Source organism: Heterodontus francisci, chromosome 25, assembly GCF_036365525.1.
Source record: "Heterodontus francisci isolate sHetFra1 chromosome 25, sHetFra1.hap1, whole genome shotgun sequence".
In the NCBI taxonomy this organism is placed as follows: Eukaryota; Metazoa; Chordata; class Chondrichthyes; order Heterodontiformes; family Heterodontidae; genus Heterodontus; species Heterodontus francisci.
Genome location: NC_090395.1, coordinates 25637100 through 25664783, shown reverse-complemented (window position 1 = coordinate 25664783; position 27684 = coordinate 25637100). Strand labels below are relative to the sequence as shown.

General features: G+C 47.0%; 1 protein-coding gene across 1 annotated transcript in view; it reads right to left on the bottom strand.

Moving 5' to 3' along the window:
• The window catches only part of sike1 (suppressor of IKBKE 1), a 34479-nt gene extending 11081 nt beyond the window's left edge, over nucleotides 1–23398 (bottom strand). Inside the window, exons 1-5 of the mRNA XM_068057001.1 lie at nucleotides 23279–23398; nucleotides 11294–11454; nucleotides 9486–9591; nucleotides 7289–7431; nucleotides 542–655 (exon numbers count right to left, since the gene is read on the bottom strand). Of these exons, the coding sequence (XP_067913102.1) occupies nucleotides 542–655; nucleotides 7289–7431; nucleotides 9486–9591; nucleotides 11294–11452 (522 nt within the window). The 5' untranslated portion in view covers nucleotides 11453–11454; nucleotides 23279–23398. The remainder of the gene's footprint in view (nucleotides 1–541; nucleotides 656–7288; nucleotides 7432–9485; nucleotides 9592–11293; nucleotides 11455–23278) is intronic.
• Nucleotides 23399–27684: the final 4286 nt, after the last annotated feature.

Below are 27684 nucleotides of genomic sequence, written 5' to 3'. Positions count from 1 at the left end.
GGGGGGGGGGTTGAAACAGCAGCGAGAGCTGAATGGTTGGTCCCCATCTTAATGGCAAAGAAATTCATAAGCTCCTCACTGTTGCTGAAGGACAGGGTGGAGGGTGCACGGAGAAGGGTTTATGGAGATGGAGGGCAGTGGACAAAATAATTCAGAGGTCATCTTTGTTCTTCAGGATGTTTCTGGATTAGTGGGGGTTTTGGCAGAGAAGGAGAAGGAGCACAAGATGTGGTCCAGCCAGATTTGGTGATGGATGCCTAAACCCATGTCTTATTTTTTCCCTCCTCCCCAGTTTCTTTTTCTGCACCTGTGAAGCAACTATCACCACCTCTAGATCCATGCCAGGACTGAAACAAACATGCATTGAGCAAGAAAATCAATAGGTTAGAGGAACCCACTAACGTATCACTGTGAATAACAATGAAAAGGAAACAGAGGATATATTAGCAAACTAGGTTTTATCGATATTAATGTATCATGTCAGAACAGCATCTCTGCAGTGGCTACGTGAAATCCTGCAGCACCCACTCAAAACTCCTACCTCCAGCTGGGCTATTTTTTCTTGAATTTCACTGTATTCTTGATCATCCACTTGAACAGCTTTCCTCATTATTGTGGCCATGTTACAGATCTGTTCTACCTGGGTTCGTAGCTCCTGAAAGCACAGCAAGCAACAATGATTGTTAAACAGGCAGATGTCTAGTCACCAAAATAAGGAAGCCTATGACAGTCTGATCCAAAACTGTTTTATTGGCAATTCATAGTTCAGTCAAAACATCAGTTTCTACTCTTTCCTCTGGACAGAGAGTTATTCCAGAAGGAAACTCCACAACTGGGCAAAAACCCAGTCCTTACGTGTAAAACTATAATGAGCATCACCACTCTCAACACTGAAATGAGTCCTGTTTAATTAAAGGGACCAGCATTTTCAATATAGTCAGATTCCCTTTCTTTTAAGAAAAACATATACAAATAAGTGTAGTTATATAAAAAAATTTCAGATTCCCAAACATTACAGAGTGAGATATCCTCCTTCGAGGACGGTCAACAACTTTTCAGTAGAGGCATTCCTCTTAAATGAAAGAGTCTGATAGTTGATGGACTAGAATTTACCCAACTCAGCTTAGAGATTTCTTTCCTTTCCAACATTTGCTTTAAACTGACTGTCTATCTTCAGCCTTTTTTCATTTTCGCTTTTTGGTCGAATGTATATTATCCCAAAGATCGATTTTCTATGCAACACTCAATTTGTATTGTCTTTTCAGTCTCTCTTTTATATAACATTTCTTCCAAGATCTTGGACAAATATAATGCCATATCAACAGCATCCACGAGTGCAAGAGTTTCAGCGAATAGTGTGCTCTTCACCACTCTTATTTTCTTGGCCTCCCATGCCAATGGGCAACTTTTCCTATTCTCTCCCACAAGGAATATCACAGCCTCCTGCACTGGAAAATCCATCACCAAGGTTTGCATGTGAGGCATCACTAAAAATGATTAATTTCATATTTCTGGGATCACCCAAAACAGGGAACTTCAGCATACACTTCTCTATTTTTAATTTTTTAAAATGTTTTGTTCTCCCTCAGGAGCTCTTCAACCTTAGGATGTTTCATCACAAGACTAAGTTCTGGCACATCAAAACTTGCATGTGGTCTCGTCTGAGGCTAACCAATTGAGCTGTTCGACGAGACTCCTCAACTGTTCCATTCCATACTTGGACACGGCTGTGCCTTTGTCCCAATCTGGTGTGACCAATTGTGATGGGTGTGACATTTTCCAAGTAAGAATGTTGATGTAAAACTACATCCGACTCACCCCGTTTTATTTCCAAACCCACATATTTAAAAGCCCCAGAAGCTGGACTGCCAATTTTAAATTTTGCCTTAATTCAATGAATAACATTCTTTTCAAACTCATTAGTACCACCCCCCCAAAAAAAAATCATCCACATGCATCATAAAGATACCTGAAAGTTTTCCATTACATGCCAATAAAACATTGCAGGGTCTGCCTACAGTTGTGAACACCCCAACTGTAACAGAACTGTCCTCACTGAAAAATACCATACCTGGGAAGCATCATTCAACCCATAAACACATTTATTCAACTTCCAGAGCTTCCCTTCTATGTCTGATGCTTCCTTAGGAGGCTGGAGAAACACTTCCCTCTGAAGCAGGTCACCCTGAAGGAAAGGCACTTTGATATCTATGGACTTGCACCTCCAAGTATAGGTTGTTAAAATAGCCAAAGAGACTTTCAAAATCACCTTTCCCACTGTGGGACAGTCTACCCTGATATCTTTATCACCCAAGCACTCCTCAAAACCTCTGGCCAACAACCGAGCTTTGGTCTTATAGGTCCTATCTGGTCGGACTTTTTCCCTGTATAAATCCATCAGTGTGATAGAGCAGGTTGGCTCCTATCCACAACCTCTGAATATACCCCAAATTCTCTCCAACTATCTAACTCTCAGTTTAGCCTCTCTTATCGCCCTATCTTCTAACTTATTAGCGGTTTCGAATGCTTCCCAATCACGGGGACTTCTGCTTCTGACCTTATCTGGAGAAAGTTCTCCACTATCTAACCTACATAGTCACCTCATCAGGCTGCAGTCTCTTTCACATCGAGTTCTCTCTCTGGACTACCCCTGTCAAAATGTCTACTAGAGGTCCTTTCCACTGTACGTGACCTTTTCTCCGCCCAGACGCATCTCCTGAATCATTATCTGAACTCGAGCTATGTTTTCTTGCTCTCCATTCTTGAACTCCTGTTTGCTAATCCATGGCCTTCACTTCTTGTCCCTCTTCTTGGACATTTAACCAATTTTTGTATTTTCCTGTAGACTTCCCTGCTTGTCCAACTATCGTAGCCTCCCTCCAGTTAATATGACCCTGCTGGCTAGTACACCACCCAGGAACCTACTTTAAACAACTGATCCCTGGATGAGATGGCTTCTTTTTGTTCTTCCTGAACAGTACGTGTATCGGTATCACAGAATAATACAGTGCAGAAGAGGCCCTTCGGCCCATTGAGTCTGCACCGATGCATTAAAGACATCTGACCTGTCTACCTAATCCCATTTGCCAGCACTTGGCCCATAGCCTTGAATGTTATGACGTGCCAAGTGCTCATCCAGGTACTGTTTAAAGGATGTGAGGCAACCTGCCTCTACCACCCTCCCAGGCAGTGCATTCCAGATCCGCTGGGTAAAAAAGTTCTTCCTCAAATCCCCCTTAAACCTCCTGCCCCTCACCTTAAACTTGTGTCCCCTCGTAACTGACCCTTCAACTAAGGGGAACAGCTGCTCCCTATCCACCCTGTCCATGCCCCTCGTATCTATTTCTTGATCTCTCAGATCCCGCCCCTCCAGCTCAAAATCGCAGAATGCTTGGGTATGCAATGTAGATGGTGCCTCATGATCATCGCCTTCTCCCATGTTCTCGGTGTTCGAAAATTCCTAACGCATCCCTAGTACCCGCGAACAATGTACTTTTATGGTTTGATTCCCATGTTGTATTACTAAAATTTTCCTGGATCTTTCCATTCCCTATACCCTTCTCTCTCTTATAATAAAAAAGATCGCCACAATTAAAGTCTTCCCCAGACCGTCTTATGCGATGTCTTAATGCTCTCCAAATTTTTTCTGATGCTTCAGTTTGGATAAACGCTCTCCTGCCAGCATGTAGCGCATTTAGGTGAGCGGAGAAAGTAGAGCTAATAGTCGTTCCCTCCAGGGCCGGAGGATCGTCACATAGTATGGAAGGCAATTTTGGATTACGGCTGTATACCAATTGGTATGGGATAAACCCCTATCCCCATTTGTACAAAAGTTTTTTTTGCATGTAGTGCCCAAGCCAGAGCTGTTTGTAGCTGACAGTTCGGTTGATCCGCCAGTATTTTGTGCAACATGTCATCGATTATCTCATGATTTCTCACACAATCCATTGCTGAATGGACTTTCTGCAGCAGTGTTCATAACTACAGTATTTAAGTTCTCACACATGTCCCCAAACTCGTCATTTGCAAATTCCCCTCAGTTATCGGTCAGAAATTTTGCTAGCGTTCCAAGACCTGTACCTACCCACTTTTCCATAACTTTATCCACTATTGTCAGTTTGTCCTTGTTGTTTATTACCATAGATATGCTGAACCTAATTGCTTTAATCAACAAATTGCAACAGATAAATACCATGATCTCTGTCCCACACTTTCAGTTCCCATAGCCACCACTTCATTAAATTCCCGAGCTAATGGAACACTCACAACCGGGGGCCGCGGTGTCTTCCGATATTTAATACATATGTCGCATAGAGATGTGATTTGTTCAACAAGGGAGTCGTATTCTTTATCCACAACTCCAGCATCCTTTAGTAGTAGCTTTAACTTTTGCGATGAAGGATGGGCAAATTGTTTGTGCAACTTCCAGATAATCCTCCTCGTTAGCCAGACTCTTGTCTCCAGACGGCAATAATACTTCTTGAACTTCTTGGTGAGAAATACTTGGTTTCCTCAACGGAATACGATAATGTCCTGATCCAGTGAATTGTAACTTGATCGCTTTACGGAAGACACTTTGTCATTCTCCAGGGCTAATCTCATCTTCGCTTTTTTCATCGACAATTTACTCATCAACAGTGGTATGTCACTCTGGACCACATCAGTGCTGATGAAATGACACATTCCTGCTATTTCACACGGGAGGACCACTCTCTTTAAAGACATTAACCTATCAGCTCCAAACCTAAAGCAAGTAGCGCTTTCATATTCTCTAACTTTACTTCTATCTGCCTTGTCAAGGGATTCCAAGTAACAGTTCAGCCAATCAACTCCACACACTGTTGAGATACAGCCACTATCTAACATTGCACTAAAATAAAAGCAAAATACTGCAGATGCTGGAAATCTGAAATAAAAACAAGAAATGCTGGAAATACTCAGCAGGTCTGGCAGCATCTGTGGAGAGAGAAGCAGAGTTAACGTTTCAGGTCAGTGATCCTTCTTCAGAACTGAACAATTGAATGAATTGGCAACCAAAATGCTCATGGCCCAACTCAAGTTTTCGGTCACCAATACGCTCGTTCATCATCATCATATTCATCAGCAGAACCATCCGTCTCATGAGTCACTTCAAATACTCGATTCCTGGTTCTAGGATAATTCCTTGCATAGCGATACTTAGACTCACACCAAAACACTGATTAACCACTCCCCGCGCATCTCTGGGATTCATTCGCCTTTGGTTATATCCCAACCGTGCCTTGTTTTGATCCATAGATCTATCATAAGTGCGACCCACTTCAAAAGGTCTTTCAGCAACTCTTTCTGTACAAGTGCCCGTGAATAGGCCCCCGTCGAGTTTGAGAGCCAGTAATCATGGAGTCCTCCATTCTCTGGATCACTGCAGAATTTCCAATTTGTGACATGAAGATAGCTGGAAACAATTGTTTTCCTAAAAATTTCTTTAGGGCTGCAGTCATTTGCTCAAAAAGAGAATCTGTACCATGGAATTGAACCCCTGTCAAAACCAAAAGTTTATCTATATGAGAGATCTGTGCACAATCTAACAATTTGAACGCAAGCAGAGACTCCAATTTCTAGGCTGAATTTTTTTAGTCTGTTATATAACCTATCAAATTCCATGACATATTCATCCATCGACTGATTGTCTGTCTTCTTAAATTTATCAAAAATCGACCATGCTTCACAGGCTTCCAACAAATCATCTTTTTTGTAGATCTTGTCCATAAATTGTATTAGAATTGGCAATCCCTCTTCAGTATCTAAAATCAGCAACGTTCAGTTCTGAAAATACTTTATTTCTAACCTTGCTTTCTCCTGGTAAAGACAAAGCCAAGGCCATACCTTGCTTCCTCTTGGTTAGCGAAGTGACCAGAGTCCACATTTCCACTTCATTCTTCCATTGTTCATATGGTTCCAATTCCGAAAAGACCAGTGGGAAATCATTGTTTGAGAGCCTGCAGCATGATTCAGCCATTTCACCCGGAAAGCCACCTGGAGCCTTGCTTTGGTTCGAGAAAGAAACTATGTTTTTCTTTATATTCCCACCTGAAGAGATTGAAGTTAATCCTCTGCTACATGTTAAACAGGCAGATGTCCAGTCACCAAAATGAGTAAGCCGATGACAGTCTCTGATCCATGACTGTTTTATTGGCAATTTACAGTTCAGTCCAAACATCAGTTCCTATTCTTTCCTTCTGAACTAACTCTGTCCACAGGCAACTCCCCAACTGGGCAAAAACCCAACCCTTAAATACAAAACTATAATGAGCATCACCTGCTCTCTATTAACACTGAGGTGAGTCCTGTTTAATTAAAGAGACCAGCATTTTCAATAATGTCAATGATCACCCCTGTCCACTGGACCCAGCAAAGTACAGAATCTAGTCTACACAATGACCGTTAGTTCTGTAACATCTTAACCCAAAAGGATAGGAATTTGAAAGCGCTAGCTGGAATACTGCAATTCTTAGCAAGGATTGTGGTCGGATGCTGCTTTGGGCCTGAGAGACCCTGAGCTTAGAGTGGAGGTTTGAGAGAAAAATCAGACACCAATCCTGTTACACAGAGCATGCAGCGTGCATGTGGACATTGGGCAAGAACTTATTCAGGTTCTTTTGTAATTCCCTAGTCAAATAACGCAAGTGTTGTACAGCAACCCAGGAGAGCCCTAATTCGATATTTTATACCATCTGCTGTGTTGAAGACTTTATTCAACTTCCCTCAATAGAAATTACAGGAAGTTCAATTGGTAAACTTCTTGTCCTTGAACAAAACTGGCATTCAGTACTTTGAAATAAACTAGAGTGGTGAATCAACTACACACCACAAAGAGCCTAGTTAAACAGAACTACAGCATACAACAGCAGCTTTCTTTACAAACATAAGTTTAGATCATATAAAGCAGAAATATGCCTTATAATCTCAGTGCCTGAAAGCAAAAAAACTTTAAAGTCAAACTTAATGCTGCGAAAAACTGCTGAAACCATACAACAGACACCATTTAGGTTTAGGGGGGGCAATTTACATCAAGCATTTTAAAACACAGAACATTACGTAACAAGGTAGATAAGGAGGGCCAGCTTGGTTAGGATCTTTGATGTAATCTTTTCCAAAGTTGGTCACCTCTCAACTTAAGGTGTAAACTGAGATGAATTCGCAAGTTGAGCCTCTTAAAAGAAACATTCTCCTAGTTTAAACTAGGATCAATTTGGGAGTGCTTTAAGCCTGAAAATTAGAATAAAAAGTTAGGAACACAGCTTGTTACCTGGGAATGCTCCTGGTGTAAATTATTAATTGGTGTACTATCCAGCTTCTTCTTTGATTCAAGAAGTCGTAACATCTGCTTCCGGTATTTACTCATGATGAGTTCTAAGGCATAGCGGTGCTCTTCCAGGGAAAGCCACAGCTCTGAGAGATATGAGAAAAGCCACCAGCAAGTTAAAAGACAACCACAGTAGTCTCAGGCCATGCAAGTAATAAAAATGTTCAAGATAAACCTTGCTGTAGGACATCACTTTCATTAAAATAAATGCTTATTACCATACAGAATTGGATGAAACAGGAAGCCAACCGCCCTTGATATGCCACCCTCGTAAGAATTACTGGCCGCAAAAAAGACCACCGTGTATCTAGTTCACTTTCCACCATCCTGGTAGTCGTGCAACGATAATCGAGTTGATCAATCCCTATCGATTAGTTTAGGACAGACTCAGACATGGTGTGAGGAGAATCCCATTGGTGGAGAACTCTGGGAACCATTAGTCCAAAACTACCTGTTCCTCCCAAGCATGCTACACTCGAGTCATGGCTCAGATTACTCATTTTCAGAAAAAAATCTAATTTGAATCTGAATGGATCAGTACTAACTGGTTTCAGACTATTTCACATGATTACTGAGGTGAATGCCTTGCTTATCTAGTGAGCTCCCAATGATCAACACATTTCTACAAAAGCCAGCTGAGTTACTGCACAATCTTCATTCAACAGTTTAAAATAATAAGCTTCTGTGCTAATTTTCTGTCCTATCCCCCCTCCACTCCTGTTGAAGTTTCACAGGCTTTGATAACTCATCCAAAGACTTAATTCTTCCATGCTCGAGGCTCGATAATGTTAAGTGACCTGATCCTCTGCCCACAGTTTTCACCAGAAGTCACTGGATTGTGATCAGGAGCAGGAACCACTGCTCGATATCCCCTGAATCACCTCGACCACTACATCAACTACCATACCGCACCTATGATGACGTGCCAGCAGGGGCCAACAAGCTAAGCTTGAGCCATCCTTCATCCAGATATCTGCACCTTCTAGAAGGGAGAACTATCCAGTGACCCAGGAGTGGGAACTATGGCTGACTTTTTTCTCCTTAGAGCAGTGAAAACACTTATGGTCGAGATCAGCTAACAATGCACAGACCTGCGACAGTTCAAAGCTGGGTGCTCCTGGTTCCGAATATTCAGTACTACACCATATAATGCTTCAACCTCTGTATGGAAAATCATCCACTTTTCAACTAACTGTTGAAGATTAAAGAGAAGTCACAGTAACCAGACTCCAGGAGAGTAAAACAAAAGGTGAGAAGAGTGTGCAGCACAAAATTATACAGTACACAAATGTTACCATATATCTTTGAATAGGACTGCCTTCCATAGAAATTAGTGACAAGTACATTCAAAAGGCATACATGCTCAGTGAATGCACCAATTGCAGAGTTTTATGCTACTCTTAACTAAGAAATGTTATGAAGACGCTCACTTCCTCCTAAACATTTACTCAGTTATTTGACAGCTGGACATTTTCAAACTGCCAGAAATAAGCAATGTTTATTTCATGGTATATGGTTGCTGGGAATTTGGGTTTAATTCTAGCCTAGACAAAGGGCATAAAAAGACTTTTCAAAAAGGGTTTTTCAGATCACCTCTCCTCAGCACCCTGTATACAACCACACACCAAGAAACATCATAATTTGGAATGAATTGATAATAATTGGACAATCCCACTCAGAGGCTATAAAATAGGAGTGACATGTTAGCAGTTTAGACTCTATTCTTCTCACAGACTACGCGAAATTGCTCTCATGAACACTGTCCACTTAATCACCAGAGAGATCTCAATAACCACAGGTAAAAGGTAAAACTCTTGGTTGAGCAAAAATGGCAGAAAAAAGTGAAATTATACCGGTGCAGTTGAAAATTGCGCTGCAATTTCATTCTGTTCCTGTAAGCCTGCACTAGCGAGGTTACTGTAGAGGGAGCTCTAAACCAGGCATGTCTTTCACTCGATGTGAAAAACAATATATTGAAATTGAATTTGCCCAGCAAGAAATCCATCACCTTTGATAAGCATGAGATACACTATAAAATAGCCATCACTATCAGATTGCAATTGTGTCTGGACTGAAAAAACTAGCACTAGTTCACCATACGCTGGCACTGTGCAGTCTTAATTAGCAAGTAAAGAAAAACCTTTATTTTCCTGTTGCAGATCCTGGATCTGTGTGTTCTCCTGAGAGAGGATAGCATGTGGTTTGTGACTGGCCAGCTTCTTCAGCTCAGCAAAATCTTCCTGGTTCTGAAAATAGAGCACAGCAAAATGACAACACAATTTACAGTCCAAACGGTCACCATTTTGCCCTATTCTTTTGAGCTTGCAAGTCTGATGCTGCTATTATCCACTTCACTAATGGCTCATTGAACACACTTCTGCAGATGATGCTGGTTCTTTTATTCAGACAGACACATGGAATAATTAACAAGTAGGTTTTACCTGGCACACAGATATTTCATCATGCAGCTCCATGCCTAGCTGCTCCAATTCCCTGCACCATGCTCCTCCTCTATTCTCTGGGGATCCTGAACTAGTATGTTTCATTGCAGCTCACAAGAGTACCCCACCCCCTGCTGTAATATAAATGGCCAGCAAAAGGGTCTTGCCGAATGAATGAATCCAGCAAGTCCCTTGGGAAAAGTATCACATAGGTGTCATGAACAGATGACAACTGTAATTTGTATTTTTATGTACTTGGGTGTTATTGTCAACTGCCATTATACACAGCATGTTAAGTTATTTTATTTCTGTGTTCCACATGTTAAAATGGAGGAGGGAGATCTCTTCAACAGGAGGTGGGAGAGCTACTTGAAAGGGTCCAGTCAGATGACTCAGAAGCCACCCTTTTAGCCTGCCTGGATTTGAAACAGTATCAGTTGAGGGAACAGCTCATTCAAAAACAACTGCCTTTAAGCTGCATCTCACTTCTCTGAGGCCTTCCTGCAAGAAGCCTCAGTCTGCAAAACTAAGAAAATCTGCTCTCTCCCAGTTTTCTCTGTCAAAAAGAGTGACATCAGAAATTATGCTGCCTCAGCTTACCTCAAAGTGCAAGAAGAAAAGGTTTCCAATTACTCCTACCCCAACTCGATATTTCCAGTCGGTTAACTCCAGTTTTGGACTTTGTTAATTAAAAAAAAAAACAGACTCTAGTTTCAATTGAAACCCCTGTTAGTTTGCAGTTAAGCTATTTTCTATTTGGTAAATTAAATGTCCTTGCCCTTTTGATGCCTTTACCTTCCCTTTTAGATTTGTGAGCATGCGTTGCGATGTTAACCCCCTCCTAAGAGCGTATGTTAATAAAACCTACTTTGTTTTAACTTTAACAGTGTTGTTGTGGTCCTTTACAAGTCAGGATTCAACTGAGGAAAATTCAATCACAATCTGCTTACGGACAGGTTGTTGAAAAGACAAGAGAAATTGGTTCGTAAAAAAAAAACCTACCTGTTTATAACACAGGTGACTGAACAGAGGCACAACTGCAGAAAGAGAGCGAGCGAGGGAAATGCAGGAGGAAATTCCAGAGAGTAAGATTCAGGTGACTGAAGGCTCTGCTGCCAATTGTGGGGTGGAGGAGTGACATCCACAGTATTGTGGAAGCACCTTCACCATATAGACTGCAAAGCTTAAGAAGGTAGCCCACTAACACCTTCAAAGACAACTTGGGATGGGTAATAAATTACATCCACATCCCAAGAATTAATTTTTCAAAATGCATAAGAGACTGTAGTCAGAGCAATGGAGGGTGGAGGGGCTGTAGAATGGGGAGAGGCCCTCGAAAGATGTAAAGATGAGGACAGAAGCGCACTGTTACACAGAGAAAGTTATACAAACTGTGCGAAGAAGTGGCACAGGGCAGCATAGGTGTATGGAACACGGCAGCCACTCAATGGGAGAAACAGTACAAGTTAGAGTTTAAGATTTATTTGCCAGCTGGTCTTATACTTACCCTGTCTGGGATTCCTGTCCCAACTTCCTTCATATTCTCCACCCGTCTGTTGAGTGTTGTTGTCTGTTCGATTAGAGATTCAGCTGCGTTGTCATGATCCTTCAGTCGCTCCACCAAGACCTTTGCATCAGCCAACACCTTCTCTATAGTGCACGTCATCACTGGGGAATGGAAATAGAATAAACTGTTGGGTTTAGGATTGACAGAGAGCTGATGTTACGATCAGGTGAGAAAGGGGTCTAAGGTTCCAATTCAGCCTTCACCTGGTCTTACCGTAACAGGTTTCAATTTTAAACACACCGTGTTTTTAGCTCTTCCTTAGTGAATCATTGTTTACTGCTTTCCAATTATAAGGCAAAGAAACCAGCACAAACAAGTTTTCTTAGGTTTAAAGAAGAAAGGTTGAAATTTATTAAATTTAACCTCTAATTTGGTTAATGCCTACGGATACACAACTCGCCCACGCCAGCATGTATACGCACATGCAGATAGAGACAGAAAAGAGACGAAATAAAGCGGAAATGTTTGAGGCAATCTCTGAAGAGGGTTTTTGTTACGGATTTTCAAGCTCACTGTAGAGTACTTGATTGTGGGTAGATCTTGCTTTTCGTTGGGGCCCAGTATTCTTCTTGAACGTTGTTCGCTGTAGGACACTTTTTTCCTCTTGGGGTTCATGTGCCTTCAGTGGATTTGGAGTTCCATGAGAAAGAGATGGAAGCAGACAGGAGAGGCCGTGGCGAGCCAGCCAGGAGAGGTCTTTTCAATCCAGGAGCAAACATACACTGAGTTCAAACTGTTTGTACAATTCAGAAAAACCCAGGTTGCCAAGCAGGTTAAGTCATGTGGCTAGCTGGTCTGGCTACATCTGTTTGTGGATTCTCTGGTCTTAGCCGACCCCGGAATGTCTCTTCTGACACACAATACCTGGTGCTCAAAAGTCCATTATGGGTTAAATTATAACAGGGAATAGCTCCTTTGTCCTTCCAAGCACTGGCTGTTGGTATGCAAAAATGTTTTTCCAGCCAAGGGCCTGGTGATTTTTTAAACAAGTCCTTTCTTCACTTCAGCTACAGTTTGAAATTTAATGTCCATATGGTGAAATTAACATGCCTCATCCGTGGCAGGTGGGGGTCTAGTATAACAGCTGGGTTACAGAATCTGCTGGTCTAGTCTGTTTTTTTTATTTCCCTCACTGAGAATTCATTAGAAGTTTCTGCTCTAAGTTTTTTTTCCACTCCATTTTCCCCCCTCCTTGCCTGAAGCAGTCAACTCCGAGCTGGGAGGCCTTCTAAATCCAAACCCAAGTGTTCATTTTTCATAAGTGACAGCATCACAGCCAAGTCTGATGCTAGTTAACATGAATATACTTCCTCTGTACAACAGGAGTCACTCAATAGTGGCCAGGATTAGGAATCCTGACTGACTTTCCCCATCTCTAGCCCAAGAGTATAGAGAAGAATAACAATGCTCCTGTCACTCCAGATCAGATCAGACCACTCACAGATCAGAAACTGAACTGGAGACCTTTCTATCTCTTGGCTCAGATCTAAATTGACCACTGCATTTACTATACTGACAGCTTGGATAAAATGGTTATTATAATAACAATCAACCATCCAACACCACTTCCTGCTAGAAGCATTCCCAGGCGACACACACTTAAATTGGGATCTCTGAAGCTAAGAGACTGTAAGAACATAACATAAGAAATAGGAGGAGTAGGCCATATGATCCCTTCAGCCTGTTCCACTATTCAAATAAGATCATGGCTGATCGGACCTTGGCCTCAACTCTACTTTCCTGACTGTTCTTTACAACCCTCGACTACCCTATAGTTTAAAAATCTGTCTATTTCAGCCTTGAATATACTTAACGACTCAACCTCCACTGTTCTCTGGGGTAGAGAATTCCAAAGATTCACAGCCCTCAGAGAAGAAATTGTTCCTCATCTCCATCGTAAATGGGTGACAAGCTAGATTTTATGAGGGGAAACATGCTTTCAGCATCTACTATGTCAAACCTCCTTAGAATCTTATGTTTCAATAAGATCATCTCTAATTCTTCTAAACTCTAATGAGTATAGGCCCAACCTTTCCTCATAAGGCAACCCCTTCATCACAGGAATCAACCTAGTGAACCTTCTCTGAACTGCCTTAAACACAAGTATATTCCTCCTTAAATAAGGAGAACAAAACTGTACGCAGTCCTCTAGTTGTGGCTCCCCCATGTCCTTTATGGTTGTAGTAAGACTTCTCTACTTTTTTATCCCATCCCCCTTGCAATAAAGCTAACATTCCATTCGTCTTCCCTATTACTTCCGGTACCTACATGCTAACCTTTTGTGTTTCATGTTTGAGGACACCCAGATCCCTCTGTACTGCAGCGTTCTGTAATCTCTCTCCATTTAGATAATATTTTGCTTTTCTATTCTTCCTACCAAAGTGGGTAACCTCACGTTTTCCCACATTATACTCCAACTGCCAAATTTTTGCCCACTCACTTAACCTATCTATATCCATTTGCAGCCTGTCCCCCTCCTCACAACTTGCTTTCTCACCTATCTTCGTATCAACAAATGTGGCTGCAATACCCTGGTCCCTTCATTAATATAGATCATAAATAGTTAAGACCCCAGCACTGATCCCTGTGACACTCCACTAGTTACAGTTTGCCAACCTGAAAATGACCCATTTATCCCAACTCTGTTTCCTGTTAGCCAATCCTCTACCCGTGTTAACAGATTACCCCCAACACCATGAGCTCTTATCTTGTATAGTAACCTTTTATGCGACACCTTATCGAATGCCTTTTAGAAATCCAAATAACACTACACCTACTGGTTTCCCTTTATATACCCTGCTCATTACATCCTCAAAGGACTAATAAATTTATCAAAATATTATTTTCCTTTCATAAAACCATGTTGACTCTGCATGATTGCATTATGAATTTCTAAATGCCTTGCTACTGTTTCCTTACTGATGGATTCCAGCATTTTCCCCAATAACAGATGTTGGGCTAACTGGCCGATAGTTTCCGGCTTTCTGTCTCTCTCTTTTCTTGAACAGAGGTGTTACATTTTTGGTTTTCCAATCCACTGGGAATCTAAAGAATCTAAAAGAATTTTGGAAGATTACAACCAACTATCTCTGCAGCAACTTTTTTTAAAACTCTAGAATGCAGGCCATCAGGGACCTTGTCAGCCTTTAGTCCCATTAGTTGGCCTAGTACATTTTCTCTTGTGATACTGACTATTTTAAGTTCCTCCCTCAATTTTGCTCCCTGATTTTCTACCATTATTGAGATGCTTTTAATGTCTTCTACAGTGAAGACTGATACAGAATATTTGTTCAGTCTATCATTTCCTTGTTTCCCATTATTAATGCCCCAGTCTCATCCTCCAAGGGACCTAAATTTATAGTCACTCTCTTCCTTTTTACATACTTGTAGAAACTGTTTTTATATTTCTTGCTAGTTTACTCTGTCAACATTGTATAATTAAAAAGAACAGTTTAAATATTTATAAAAAGGAACTGTGTCTTTATACCAAACTTGGAATAGGAAAAAGTAAGAAACACATGCCCGCCCTCTAATCTGAGGGAAAAAAAAGTGTTTAAGCATGAAGACTTAGCAAAGAGCTGAGGATGTGAGATAAAGACAAACCTGCAGGGTGGGGGGTGGGTTGCATAACCTTTTGGTTGTCACAAACCTTTAATTTATTCCATTTGATACTAATAAATAGCAAACTGCATAATGATGTAAATATACGTGCATATTAAAGGATGCAAGTGGTTCCTCTTCGATAACCAAAGTCTACTTTTGGGCCAGAATTAAAAATTGCACTCAGTTACAAACAGCAGCATTTTGCTATTCACCATTCCCCGACACAATGACCAGTCCATTCCCAATTCCGGCTGGAATTTAACGCAACGTGGCAGGATCGCAGGCCCGGAAATGAAGCAGGTTGCAAATTCCCTCCCGTGACAACCAGCCAATTAGCATCCAGCTAGCCAAATTGAGAGTGCAAAGGTACAGGGTCAGTGGCAGCAGGGGTGGGACACGGCCCGGAAGAAGCTGCTAGTGGCCTGTTTTTGGGCTGCCAGCACTCTCAATGGATCGGAGAGTTGACATGTCATGACTGTATAGTTCTGCACATGAATGTCAAACACCTTTGAACACTAATCAGTGAAAATGACCCTCTAGTCTACTAGACTATCCCTTCATTTGCCAGCGACCACCTGGGCACCTCATCTGAAACAAAGCATCCCACCAGAAGACCTTGAAGCCTGTGTAGCCCATTTGTTGCCATGGCAGAAACACGAACCCGGGTGGCCCCACAGTTCAGCAATGACTCGCTACATGTCCTCCATAGGAGGGGGGGTGGGGGGGGGAGGATGCGAGCACGAGAGATGGTCGCGTGTTCCACGTTACAGACATGTGGCCGAGCTGCAGTTAACTACACGTGCTTCCATCTGGAGTGTCGCGTGGGCCTGATCTTTGTTTTCTCCCGCAGGTGAATTACAACAATGGCCAGACAACATCCCCAGGGAGTGTCTGTCCACGCCTGAGGAAGGGACTCACGGTACAGCGACACATCCTTGCCCTGCACCCTCCACTAGCTCAGATACAGTCACCTCAGTGGGCCAAAGCACATGTAAAGATTCGGGGTCATGACCTGGTACCAGCACTGCATAAGTGCTGGACCAGCTGTTGGAGACTGTGACAGCTGAGGCCTCTGACACTGAGGACTGTGGGAGACCAGGCCCATGCTGAGCCTCAAGCCAATGACGAGCCTCTGGAGTCGTCCGTTATGCGGCAAATGTTGGAAGTGCAGTGTGAATTGCGTGAAGATCTGGCGGAGATTCCAGAGGGTATGTGTGCCCTAGCTCGGACAATGGAGGAGTCCATCCAGGCCACAATGCTGAATGTGGTCTCCTCCATTGAGATTGGGAATTCTGAGACAGCCAAATCCAGCAGACCAGGGGCTGAGGGGATGTGCGCAGTCCTGGTTGGCCCTCCTTGATGCAGTGATGAGCAGCTGATTGGGAAATGCTGCACGTCTCCAGTGGCAGCTTGGAATGAGCCAGCGGTGTAGAAATGAAGGGCGACTGTGACCATGAGAGCCACCAGCACTAGATGGTCTCCCACGCAATTGACCTGATCTCCGCCACCATCATGTCACACAGAGATGCAACAGCCCCTGGCAACAGGCGCAGTCGAAGCCATTGACACTCCGACATCACAAGGAAGAATGTCCGCTGTCGGTACATCCTGCCTACTGGGTCGCCTCATCTCCTTGCAGTTCTTTGCATCTAGTCCATTCTGTGGCCCCTGCCCCATCACGAGGTTGCAGTTCTCTGTTGACCTTGGCTGCCTGCCCACCTTTCCCTCCTCAGGATCTCCTCCTCTGGAGGAGCCTCCTCCGGAATGAACGATGCCCATGGCACCTGCGTGCTGTATATATGATGGGGCATTTTCCAGTGACTGCTGAGAGGACACGCAATCCCAACCTCCTCTTAAAAAATCTTCCAAGGTGACCCTGCCAGGAGGTCCACTTGCTCATGTGGGCCTTAGCGAGCCAATGGTTTCTGCCCTTCAACTTTCACTCCCCTTTAACTTCAAGCCTCAACTTCACTAGCCTGAGTCCTACAAGCCCCTATATCAGCTGTCTTGTTGCCGCCGATTTAAAGCTGCTAAGGCTCCGATGCCTCATCTGACCAGTGCACATGCACGTCCCGTAAAATGCTGAGGGGCATATAAAATGGAAGGTAATGGGATTTCCAGTTAGCTTAGAAGGCTTTTATTGGATGGTGAGCAGAGTTCCCATCTTGCTTGCTGTCTGTTTGCATGTAAAATGGCACTCAAGCATCATGCCATTGGGAGGCGGTCCTGAGTCAAAGTCATGACCATGTCATTTTTCATTCCACCCCGCTCCTGCTACGATGTCCACATTTAGAAGGTTAAATTCTGTCCCCCATTCCAACCCCCTCCAGCTCAACCCATTCCCATTCCCCCAACCTCCGGTTTAGCCCATTCCCAGTCCAATCCCCCCCACCCTCCGGGTCAGCCCATGCCCATTCCAATTCCAATCCCCCCCACCCTCCGGCTCAGCCCATTCCCATTCTAATCCTCCCCCCCCGCCCACCCTCCGGCTCAGCCCATTCCAATTCCAATACCCCCACCCTCCGGCTCAGCCCATTACAATTCCAATCCCCACCTCCCCTCCGGCTCAGCCCATTTCAATTCCAGTCCCCCCCCCCTCCGGCTCAGCCCATCTCAATTCCAGTCCCCCTCCGGCTCCACCCATTCCAATCACCCCACCCTCCGGCTCAGCCCACACCCATTCCAATTCCGATCCCCCCCCACCTTCCGGCTCAGTCCATTCCCATTCCAATTCCATCCAACCGCCAGCTCAGCCCATTCCCATTCCAATCCCACCCACCAACCGGTTCAGTCCATTCCAAATCCCCCCATCAAGCTCAGTCCATTCCCATCCCCCATCCCACCCTCCAGCCCACTCCCATTCCCCCCTCCAGCCCCCACTCCCATTCCCCCCTCCAGCCCCCACTCCCATTCCCCCCTCCAGCCCCCACTCTCCAGCCCCCACTCCCACTCTCCAGCCCCCTTCCAGCCCACTCCAATTCCAATCCCCTCACCCTCCAGCCCACTCCACTCATATCCCCCCTTCCCCATTCCCATCCCCCCTCCAGCCCATTCCCATTCCAATCCCCCCTCCCACCCTCCAGCCCATTCCCATTCCAATCCCCCCACCCTCCAGCACACCCCATGCCCATTCCAATACCCCCCACCCTCCAGCACACCCCATGCCCATTCCAATCCCCCCCACCCTCCAGCACAGCCAATGCCCATTCCAATTCCATTCCCACCCTCCTGCCCATTCCCATTCCAATCCCCCCTCCCACGCTTCAGCCCATTCCAATCCCCCCACCCTCCAGCCCATTCCAATCCCCCCATCCTCCAGCCCAGCCCATGCCAATCCCCCCCAATACTCCAGCCCATGCCCATTCCAATCCCCCCCATCCTCCAGCCCAGCCCATGCCAATCCCCACCCACCCTCCCTCCAGCCCATTCCCATTCCAATCCCCACCCACCCTCCCTCCAGCCCATTCCCATTCCAAACACCACCCACCCTCCCTCCAGCCCATTCCAAACACCACCCACCCTCCCGCCCATTCCAATCCCCACCCACCCTCCATCCATTCCCATTCCAATCCCCACCCACCCTCCATCCATTCCCATTCCAATCTCACCCACCCTCCAGCCCATTCCCATGCCAATCCCCACCCTCCCTCCATTCCCATACCAATCCCCACCCTCCCTCCCATTCCCACCCACCCTCCCTCCAGCCCATTCCCATTCCAATCCCCACCCACCCTCCCTCCAGCCCATTCCCATGCCAAACACCACCCACCCTCCCTCCAGCCCATTTCAATCCCCACCCACCCTCCCTCCAGCCCATTCCAAACCCCCCCCCACCCACCCTTCAGCCCAATCCCATACCAATCCCCACCCTCCCTCCCTTTCCCATACCAATCCCCACCCTCCCTCCCACCCTCCTGCCCATTCCCATTCTAATCCCCCCTCCAGCCCATTCCAATCCCCCCTCCCACGCTTCAGCCCATTCCAATCCCTCCTCCCACCCTCCAGCCCATTCCCATTTCAATCTCTCCTTCCAGCCTATGCTCATTTCAATCCCCCCACCCTCCAGCCCACCCCATGCCCATTCCAATACCCCCCCATCCTCCAGCCCATGCCCATTCCCACCCACTCCAGCCCATTCCCATGCCAAACCCCACCCTCCCTCCAGCCCACTCCCATTCCAATCCCCACCTACCCACCCTCCCTCCATTTCCTCTCCACTCCGCCCATTCCCATCTATGCAATCCCCACCCACCCTCCCTCCAGCCCATTCCAATCCCCACCCTCCCGCCCATTCCCATCATTCCAATCCCCACCTTCCCTCCCTCCAGCCCATTCCCATTCCAATCCCCACCCACCCTCCAGCCCATTCCAATCCTCACCCACCCTCCAGCCCATTCCCATACCAATCCCCACCCACCCTCCCTCCCATTCCCATACCAATCCCCACCCTCCCTCCCATTCCCATTCCAATCCCCACCCGCCCACCCTCCCTCCAGCCCATTCCCATTCCAATCCCCTCCCTCCAGCCCATTCCCATTCCAATCCCCACCCGCCCTCCCGCCAGCCCATTCCAATCCCCACCCGCCCACCCTCCCTCCAGCCCATTCCCATTCCAATCCCCACCCACCCTCCCTCCCTCCAGCCAATTCCCATTCCAATCCCCACCCACCCTCCCTCCAGCCCATTCCCATTCCAATCCCCGCCCACCCTCCTCCAGCCCATTCCAATCCTCCCTCCCTGCAGCCCATTCCCATCCCCACCCTCCCTCCCTGCAACCCATTCCCATCCCCACCCTCCCTGCAACCCATTCCCATCCCCACCCTCCCTCCCTGCAACCCATTCCAATTCCCACCCTCCCTCCAGCCCATTCCAATTCCCACCCTCCCTCCATTCCCATTCCAAACTCCACCCACCCTCCCTCCATTCCCATTCCAATCCCACCCACCCTCCCTCCCATTCCCATTTCAATCCCCACCCTCCCTCCCATTCCCATTCCAAACCCCACCCACCCTCCAGCCCATTCCCCACCCTCCCTCCAGCTCATTCCCATTCCAAACACCCACCCTCCCTCCAGCCCATTCCAAACCCCACCCTCCCTCCATTCCCATTCCAATCCCACCCACCCTCCAGCCCATTCCCATTCCAATCCCCACCCTCCCTCCCTCCAGCCCATTCCGATTCCAATCCCCACCCTCCCTCCCATTCCCATAATTCCAATCCCCACCCACCCTCCCTCCCGCCCATTCCCATTCCAATCCCCACCCTCCCTCCCGCCCATTCCCATCCCCACCCACCCTCCCTCCAGCCCATTCCAATCCCCACCCTCCCTCCCATTCCCATCATTCCAATCCCCACCCACCCTCCCTCCAGCCCATTCCAATCCCCTCCCTCCCCACTCCCACCATTCCAATCCCCACCTTCCCTCCCTCCAGCCCATTCCCATTCCAATCCCCACCCACTCTCCAACCCATTCTAATCCCCACCCACCCTCCAGCCCATTCCCATTCCAATCCCCACCCACTCTCCAACCCATTCCAATCCCCACCCACCCTCCAGCCCATTCCCATTCCAATCCCCACACACACACCCTCCCTCCAGCCCATTCCCATTCCAATCCCCGCCCTCCAGCCCATTCCCATTCCAATCCCCACACACACACCCTCCCTCCAGCCCATTCCCATTCCAATCCCCACCCGCCCTCCCTCCAGCCCATTCCCATTCCAATCCCCACCCGCCCTCCCTCCAGCCCATTCCCATTCCAATCCCCACCCGCCCTCCCTCCAGCCCATTCCCCGCCCTCCCTCCAGCCCATTCCCATTCCAATCCCCACCCGCCCTCCCTCCAGCCCATTCCAATACCCGCCCATTCCCATTCTCCCTCCAGCCCATTCCAATCCCCGCCCATTCCCATTCCAATCCTCCCTCCAGCCCATTCCCATTCCAATCCTCCCTCCCTGCAACACATTCCCATCCACCCTCCCTCCCTGCAACCCATTCCAATTCCCACCCTCCCTCCCTCCAACCCATTCCGATTCCCTCCCACCCACCCTCCAGCCCATTCCGATACCCACCCTCCCTCCCTCCCCAGCCCATTCCGATACCCACCCTCCCTCCCTCTCCAGCCCATTCCGATACCCACCCTCCCTCCCTCTCCAGCCCATTCCGATACCCTCCCTCCCTCCCTCTCCAGCCCATTCCGATACCCACCCTCCCTCCCCAGCCCATTCCGATACCCACCCTCCCTCCCTCCCTCTCCAGCCCATTCCGATACCCACCCTCCCTCCCTCCCTCTCCAGCCCATTCCGATACCCACCCTCCCTCCCTCTCCAGCCCATTCCGATACCCACCCTCCCTCCCTCCCCAGCCCATTCCGATACCCACCCTCCCTCCCTCCCCAGCCCATTCCGATACCCACCCTCCCTCCCTCCCTCTCCAGCCCATTCCGATACCCTCCCTCCCTCCCTCTCCAGCCCATTCCGATACCCACCCTCCCTCCCACCCACCCTCCAGCCCATTCCGATACCCACCCTCCCTCCCTCCCCAGCCCATTCCGATACCCACCCTCCCTCCCTCTCCAGCCCATTCCGATACCCACCCTCCCTCCCTCTCCAGCCCATTCCGATACCCACCCTCCCTCCCTCTCCAGCCCATTCCGATACCCTCCCTCCCTCCCTCTCCAGCCCATTCCGATACCCACCCTCCCTCCCCAGCCCATTCCGATACCCACCCTCCCTCCCTCCCTCTCCAGCCCATTCCGATACCCACCCTCCCTCCCTCCCTCTCCAGCCCATTCCGATACCCACCCTCCCTCCCTCTCCAGCCCATTCCGATACCCACCCTCCCTCCCTCCCCAGCCCATTCCGATACCCACCCTCCCTCCCTCCCCAGCCCATTCCGATACCCACCCTCCCTCCCTCCCTCTCCAGCCCATTCCGATACCCACCCACCCTCCCTCCCTCCCTCTCCAGCCCATTCCGATACCCACCCTCCCTCCCTCCCTCTCCAGCCCATTCCGATACCCACCCTCCCTCCCTCCCTCCCTCTCCAGCCCATTCCGATACCCACCCTCCCTCCCTCCCTCTCCAGCCCATTCCGATACCCACCCTCCCTCCCTCCCTCTCCAGCCCATTCCGATACCCACCCTCCCTCCCTCCCTCTCCAGCCCATTCCGATACCCACCCTCCCTCCCTCCCTCTCCAGCCCATTCCGATACCCACCCTCCCTCCCTCCCTCTCCAGCCCATTCCGATACCCACCCTCCCTCCCTCCCTCTCCAGCCCATTCCGATACCCACCCTCCCTCCCTCCCTCTCCAGCCCATTCCGATACCCACCCTCCCTCCCTCCCTCTCCAGCCCATTCCGATACCCACCCTCCCTCCCTCCCTCTCCAGCCCATTCCGATACCCACCCTCCCTCCCTCCCTCTCCAGCCCATTCCGATACCCACCCTCCCTCCCTCCCTCTCCAGCCCATTCCGATACCCACCCTCCCTCCCTCCCTCTCCAGCCCATTCCGATACCCTACCCTCCCTCCCTCTCCAGCCCATTCCAATCCCCACCCTCCCTCCCTCCAGCCCATTCCAATTCCCACCCTCCCTCCCTCCAGCCCATTCCAATTCCCACCCTCCCTCCCTCCAGCCCATTCCAATCCCCACCCTCCCTCTCTCCAGCCCATTCCAATTCCCACCCTCCCTCTCTCCAGCCCATTCCAATTCCCACCCTCCCTCTCTCCAGCCCATTCCAATTCCCACCCACTCTCCCTCCAGCCCATTCCAATTCCCACCCACTCTCCCTCCAGCCCATTCCAATTCCCACCCTCCCTCCCTCCAGCCCATTCCAATTCCCACCCTCCCTCCCTCCAGCCCATTCCAATTCCCACCCTCCCTCTCTCCAGCCCATTCCAATTCCCACCCTCCCTCTCTCCAGCCCATTCCAATTCCCACCCTCCCTCCCTCCAGCCCATTCCAATTCCCACCCACTCTCCCTCCAGCCCATTCCAATTCCCACCCTCCCTCTCTCCAGCCCATTCCAATTCCCACCCTCCCTCCCTCCAGCCCATTCCAATTCCCACCCTCCCTCTCTCCAGCCCATTCCAATTCCCTCCCACCCTCCCTCCAGCCCATTCCAATCCCCACCCTCCCTCTCTCCAGCCCATTCCAATTCCCTCCCACCCTCCCTCCAGCCCATTCCAATCCCCACCCACCGTCCAGCTCAATCCAGGCTTTTGCTCTGCAACAAACTCCTAACTTGTCACTTCATCTACAGTTCAGTCCAGTGCCTCTCAGGCAGCTGCTGTGTTTTAATCCCCTTTAATTGTTCTCATTACCTGATCAAGTCGCTGCAACTCACTCTCTCCCCGAGCTTTCCGGCTCCTTATTCAATACTTTTCAAATGCTTGACATATTCACCTGTCCCTGATGAATTCCGGTTCCACAGCAACATTCGTCACTTCCTCTTCCAGCCCTTGCTGTACGTCATCCTGCATAATAGCAGGGGCGAGGAAGTGATTACTCGGCGTCTCCCGGGTCCTACTGCTCACCAGCATTACCCCGCCCATCATTCAGTGTTTGCCAGGTCTTCATGCGTGCTGTTACAAGCCAAAAAAAATACCTTGTTGTTTACCTTATTACCCTTCATTCAAAGCTCCTTTATTCAAATCGCCTGTAAATTCCAATGAGAACATTGCAAAGTAGATCTCTCGTTGAAGAGATGTTGAAAAGTCATTGCTTAATTCAAACTTCAATGTACATTATTGGTTTAAGTGGGATACAGATTCCCAATCCAAGTAAATCTTGACAAGTGAAATCCACTGCTTAATTCAAATTGAAACCCTGTGATCAGAGCTGTTTCAAGGACAGTTTAAAAGGAGTTTGGGGCGGGTGGGGGTGCAGTTCACAGCAGTTTATTGAGCAGTTAGAGTGCTTGGCTGGTCAGAAGCATAAGGTCCTCAAACAAAAGCAAAATACTGGAAATTTTAAATAAAAACAGACAATGCTGGTAAATACTCAGGATGTCAGGTAGCATCTGTGAAGAGAGAAACACAGAAAGACACACTAATCACTCCTTTTGTTCATTCGGTGATCTTAGATTTATATTCGCTGGTTACTGACCCACACCTTCGGAATTTTTCCTGATTTACATTAGCAAAACCTATCATAGTTCTGAACATCTCTATTAGATCTCATTTTAACATTCTTTTTAATGAAGAACCCCAGTTCCTCCTCACAACTAAAATCTCTCATCTATGGTATCATATCAGCTTCTGAATGGTCTCCATGTCCTTGGCATCCTTCCGAGTGTAAAGCACCCAAAGCTGGACACAATATTGTAAATGTGATCGAACAAATGATTTGCCTCAATTTAGCTTTCCATCTTTGCTTTTGCGCTGTCTGTCCAATTTTATCAAATCGAGGGCCTCGTGGTTATCTCAATGCTATAAACTTTTAAAGATTTATATATCTGCATCCCAAATCTTTTCGATCCTCTATTTTAAAATTTTACCAGTATATATTGTAATGAGTTTTTTTATGTTGTCTGATGCAACATACATGAGATGTATGGAGTGCAGTTTGTTGAAGATATCAAACCTGTTTATTAATAGCTAACAAGTATATACAGTTTCTTCTTTGGCCTCCTTATCTCGAGAGACAATGGGTAAGCACCTGGAGGTAGTCAGTGGTGTGTGGAGCAGTGCCTGGAGTGGCTATTAAGACCAATTCTAGAGTGACAGGCTCTTCCACAGGTGCTGCAGAAAAATTTGTTTGTCGGGTCTGTTACACAGTTGACTCTCCCCTTGCGCCTCTGTCTTTTTTCCTGCCAACTGCTAAGTCTCTTCGACTCGCCACACTCTAGCCCCGCCTTTATGGCTGCCCGCCAGCTCTGGCGAACGCTGGCAACTGACTATGTACAGTACAGAGCTAACTATTTACAGAACCTTACTCTGGTAGTTACAGAGTGATGCTGGCTGTAGGTCACATGACTACATCCTGGTACTTAGCTCATTAGCATACTAAGATCTTAAAGAGACATCATTCTTAAAGGCAATCAGACAACATCCCCCGTCTTTCCAAAGATAAGTTTCGTAGGCTATAAGTAAAAACACATAAAATTAGATAACACCAAAATTATTTACTCAGGTATAGATATTGTGAAAGTTACAAGTATAGAGCTCAAACGTCCATATATTGTCTTGGTGGTTCGACAACTCTTGCTCAGAGAATTTGCATCTCATCTGTTGCTGTTCTTTCTGAAGTTTCTCCCTCTCTGCATTCAGTTTCTGTTGCTCTGCCTTCAGCCGGCTAACATATTCTGTTGCTTTTCTCAAGGTGACCACCTTTGAGGCCTTGTCATTCTTGGAGAGTTATGCTTCAACTCATTCCTCCTCTGCCTCTTCAGGACCTTATGTGTCCTTCGATTCTCCTCATCCTCTGCAACTGAAGGCCTGGGGCTCAAGGTCAAGGACTTGTTGGGGAGGAGTACTTGGTCTCACGGAGTCATGGAGATACCTGTCCATTCTGGCTAGTTGTGGTGCTGGCAGTTCTCTAGAGAACAGAAGGGGAGGCGTGGCATGGTTGCACTGTTGCTGGATTTGCAGACTGCAGCATTTGATGTTGGTCAGAGTCTGTGAGCTGGTTCCAGTCCTTCGAGATTTCCCCTTGAGCGATGCTCTTGTGGATAGTTATAATGTTGAGGTGCTTACACGCTGCCAATGCTGGTCCACTCGTGTCTACTAGGTAGGATACTTGTGGTTTCTATGCCTACTTGCCATAGCTACATTGCATTGTTAATGTGCCACTGCAAGGATGGGTGACCCATTGTATGCAGATAACTTGGCAGTTGTCGGTTGTATCATTGATTTCCAATGACTCCGGCACATATCTTTGAGTATTTGGACTGATAGAATATTTGCACCAGCGCCAGTGTCAGTCTTGACCCTGAGTGTATGTTTTTCTTTGGGTGCGTGATGTTAATAGTGGCGAAAGCTTCCAGTTGTTTGATTTCATCAACGTGATGTGTCAGGTTCACAATGTGGAATGCCTGTTCATCTTCTGGCTGAGAATTACTCCTCGTTGAGTCTTGTCTCAGGTTTGTTTTGCTGTGTATTGGCTTGCTTTTACGTCGGTCTATGATGCTCTCCTTGCTGCTGTTGCCGCGCCTGTCCTCTGTTTGTTTGCGTCTTACTGTGACTTCTGGCTGCGTCTTTGGAGCCAGAATTCCTGCAAAGGTGGGCCCAGTGTCCTTTTGCACCATATGCCTTGCACAGGTCATGAAATGCAGGGCAATTTTGTCATGTGTGGGACAGACCGTGCTTACCGCACAGCTTTCTTGTTCTTTTCAACCTGGTTATGGGTTGGCTGCATCTAGTGCTTGCAGGTGCTGTGTCCAGCTACAATGGCTTCATATTTCTTGCCATCTTCCAGCAGCGCGTCAAGACAGTGACCTTTCTTTTTCCTCAAGAGGTCTTTCTGAAACGCCTCAATGGGTGTTGATAAGATCACTAGCTCCATTATTCGGTCCGTCAGCTCAGTTTTTGAGAAGCCACATCCGTTGCCCTCACTACGGCATCTACTGATGAACTGGTCTATTGATTCCTGCGACTGTTGCCTGTAGGACATAAATTCCAAGCGGTGAATTCCAAAATTCACTCTTTATCGGAGCTGATCTTCTAGCGCTTTCCATATCTTTGTGGGATCTTTCTGGTCCTCTTCCGATAAGCCTGAGGTATTGATTCTGTGCAATCCCTCATTTCCAAATGCTATTAGTATTTTATGGCTTGCTTCTGTGGTTCTACTGTTGCTTGGTCAGTGAAGCATAAGTGCATTCTTTGTTTGAACAGTTGGAACTCGGATGGCCTTCCAGTTCATGCTGGGAAATTTGGTATCCATTTTCCTGCTGTTCTTTTGCTTGAAAACTTGCTTTAGGACTTGTTTTTTGACTCTGCATGGTTTCCCCTTTAAGAAACTCTCTGTTATTTATACTAGCTGTTTTGATTGACAGGAGCAGGTGTTTGCCAGTGCTATGTGTTTATCTTGCTTCCAGCACTTAAGCCTGTTCTGTTTACACAGCTGCTCACTAGCTGCTAGAGTTTGTTTATGTTCTTCACGCTTGAGTGGTTTTAATGTTTCCTTTTATTGTGGCTTCATGAATGGAAGCTCTCTCCACAGATGCTGCCAGACCTGCTGAGTATTTCCAGCACTTTTGGTTTTATAGCAATTAACTTGTGTCTTTCCTGAGAAGCTTACCATATGTTAAGCTGATTATCTACAGTTAGCTGGTTTATCCTGGGGTGTTCCATTTAGTCCTCCAGTCTTCTGATACAGTGTTCATATCTAAAGATGTTTGAAAGGTTGTGGTCAAATCCTCTGCTGTTTTCTCTCCCATTTCCCTCAGATCTCTAGGATGGATGTCATTGGGGCCTGGTGCTTTCTCTACTTTTCCAGCAATAATTCCTTGTCTATAGTTATCCCATCTAATTGCTCTACTTCCTCCTCTTGTACCCTTTCATCCCCACTATCATACATTTTTAAATAAAAAAAGTAAAGTATTGTTTGTACATTGCTTTAATTACCAATTATTGGTACCCATATATAAAATACTTTCCTTTTTATCTTTCACTGTTCCTTCTGTTTTCAGTTTTTATATTGAACTATGATATGGTCAGTGTTTCCTATATATTCCCCTCCCCTTACATTGCCTATTTGCCAGACTTCATTTTTTTGAACTAAGTCATGC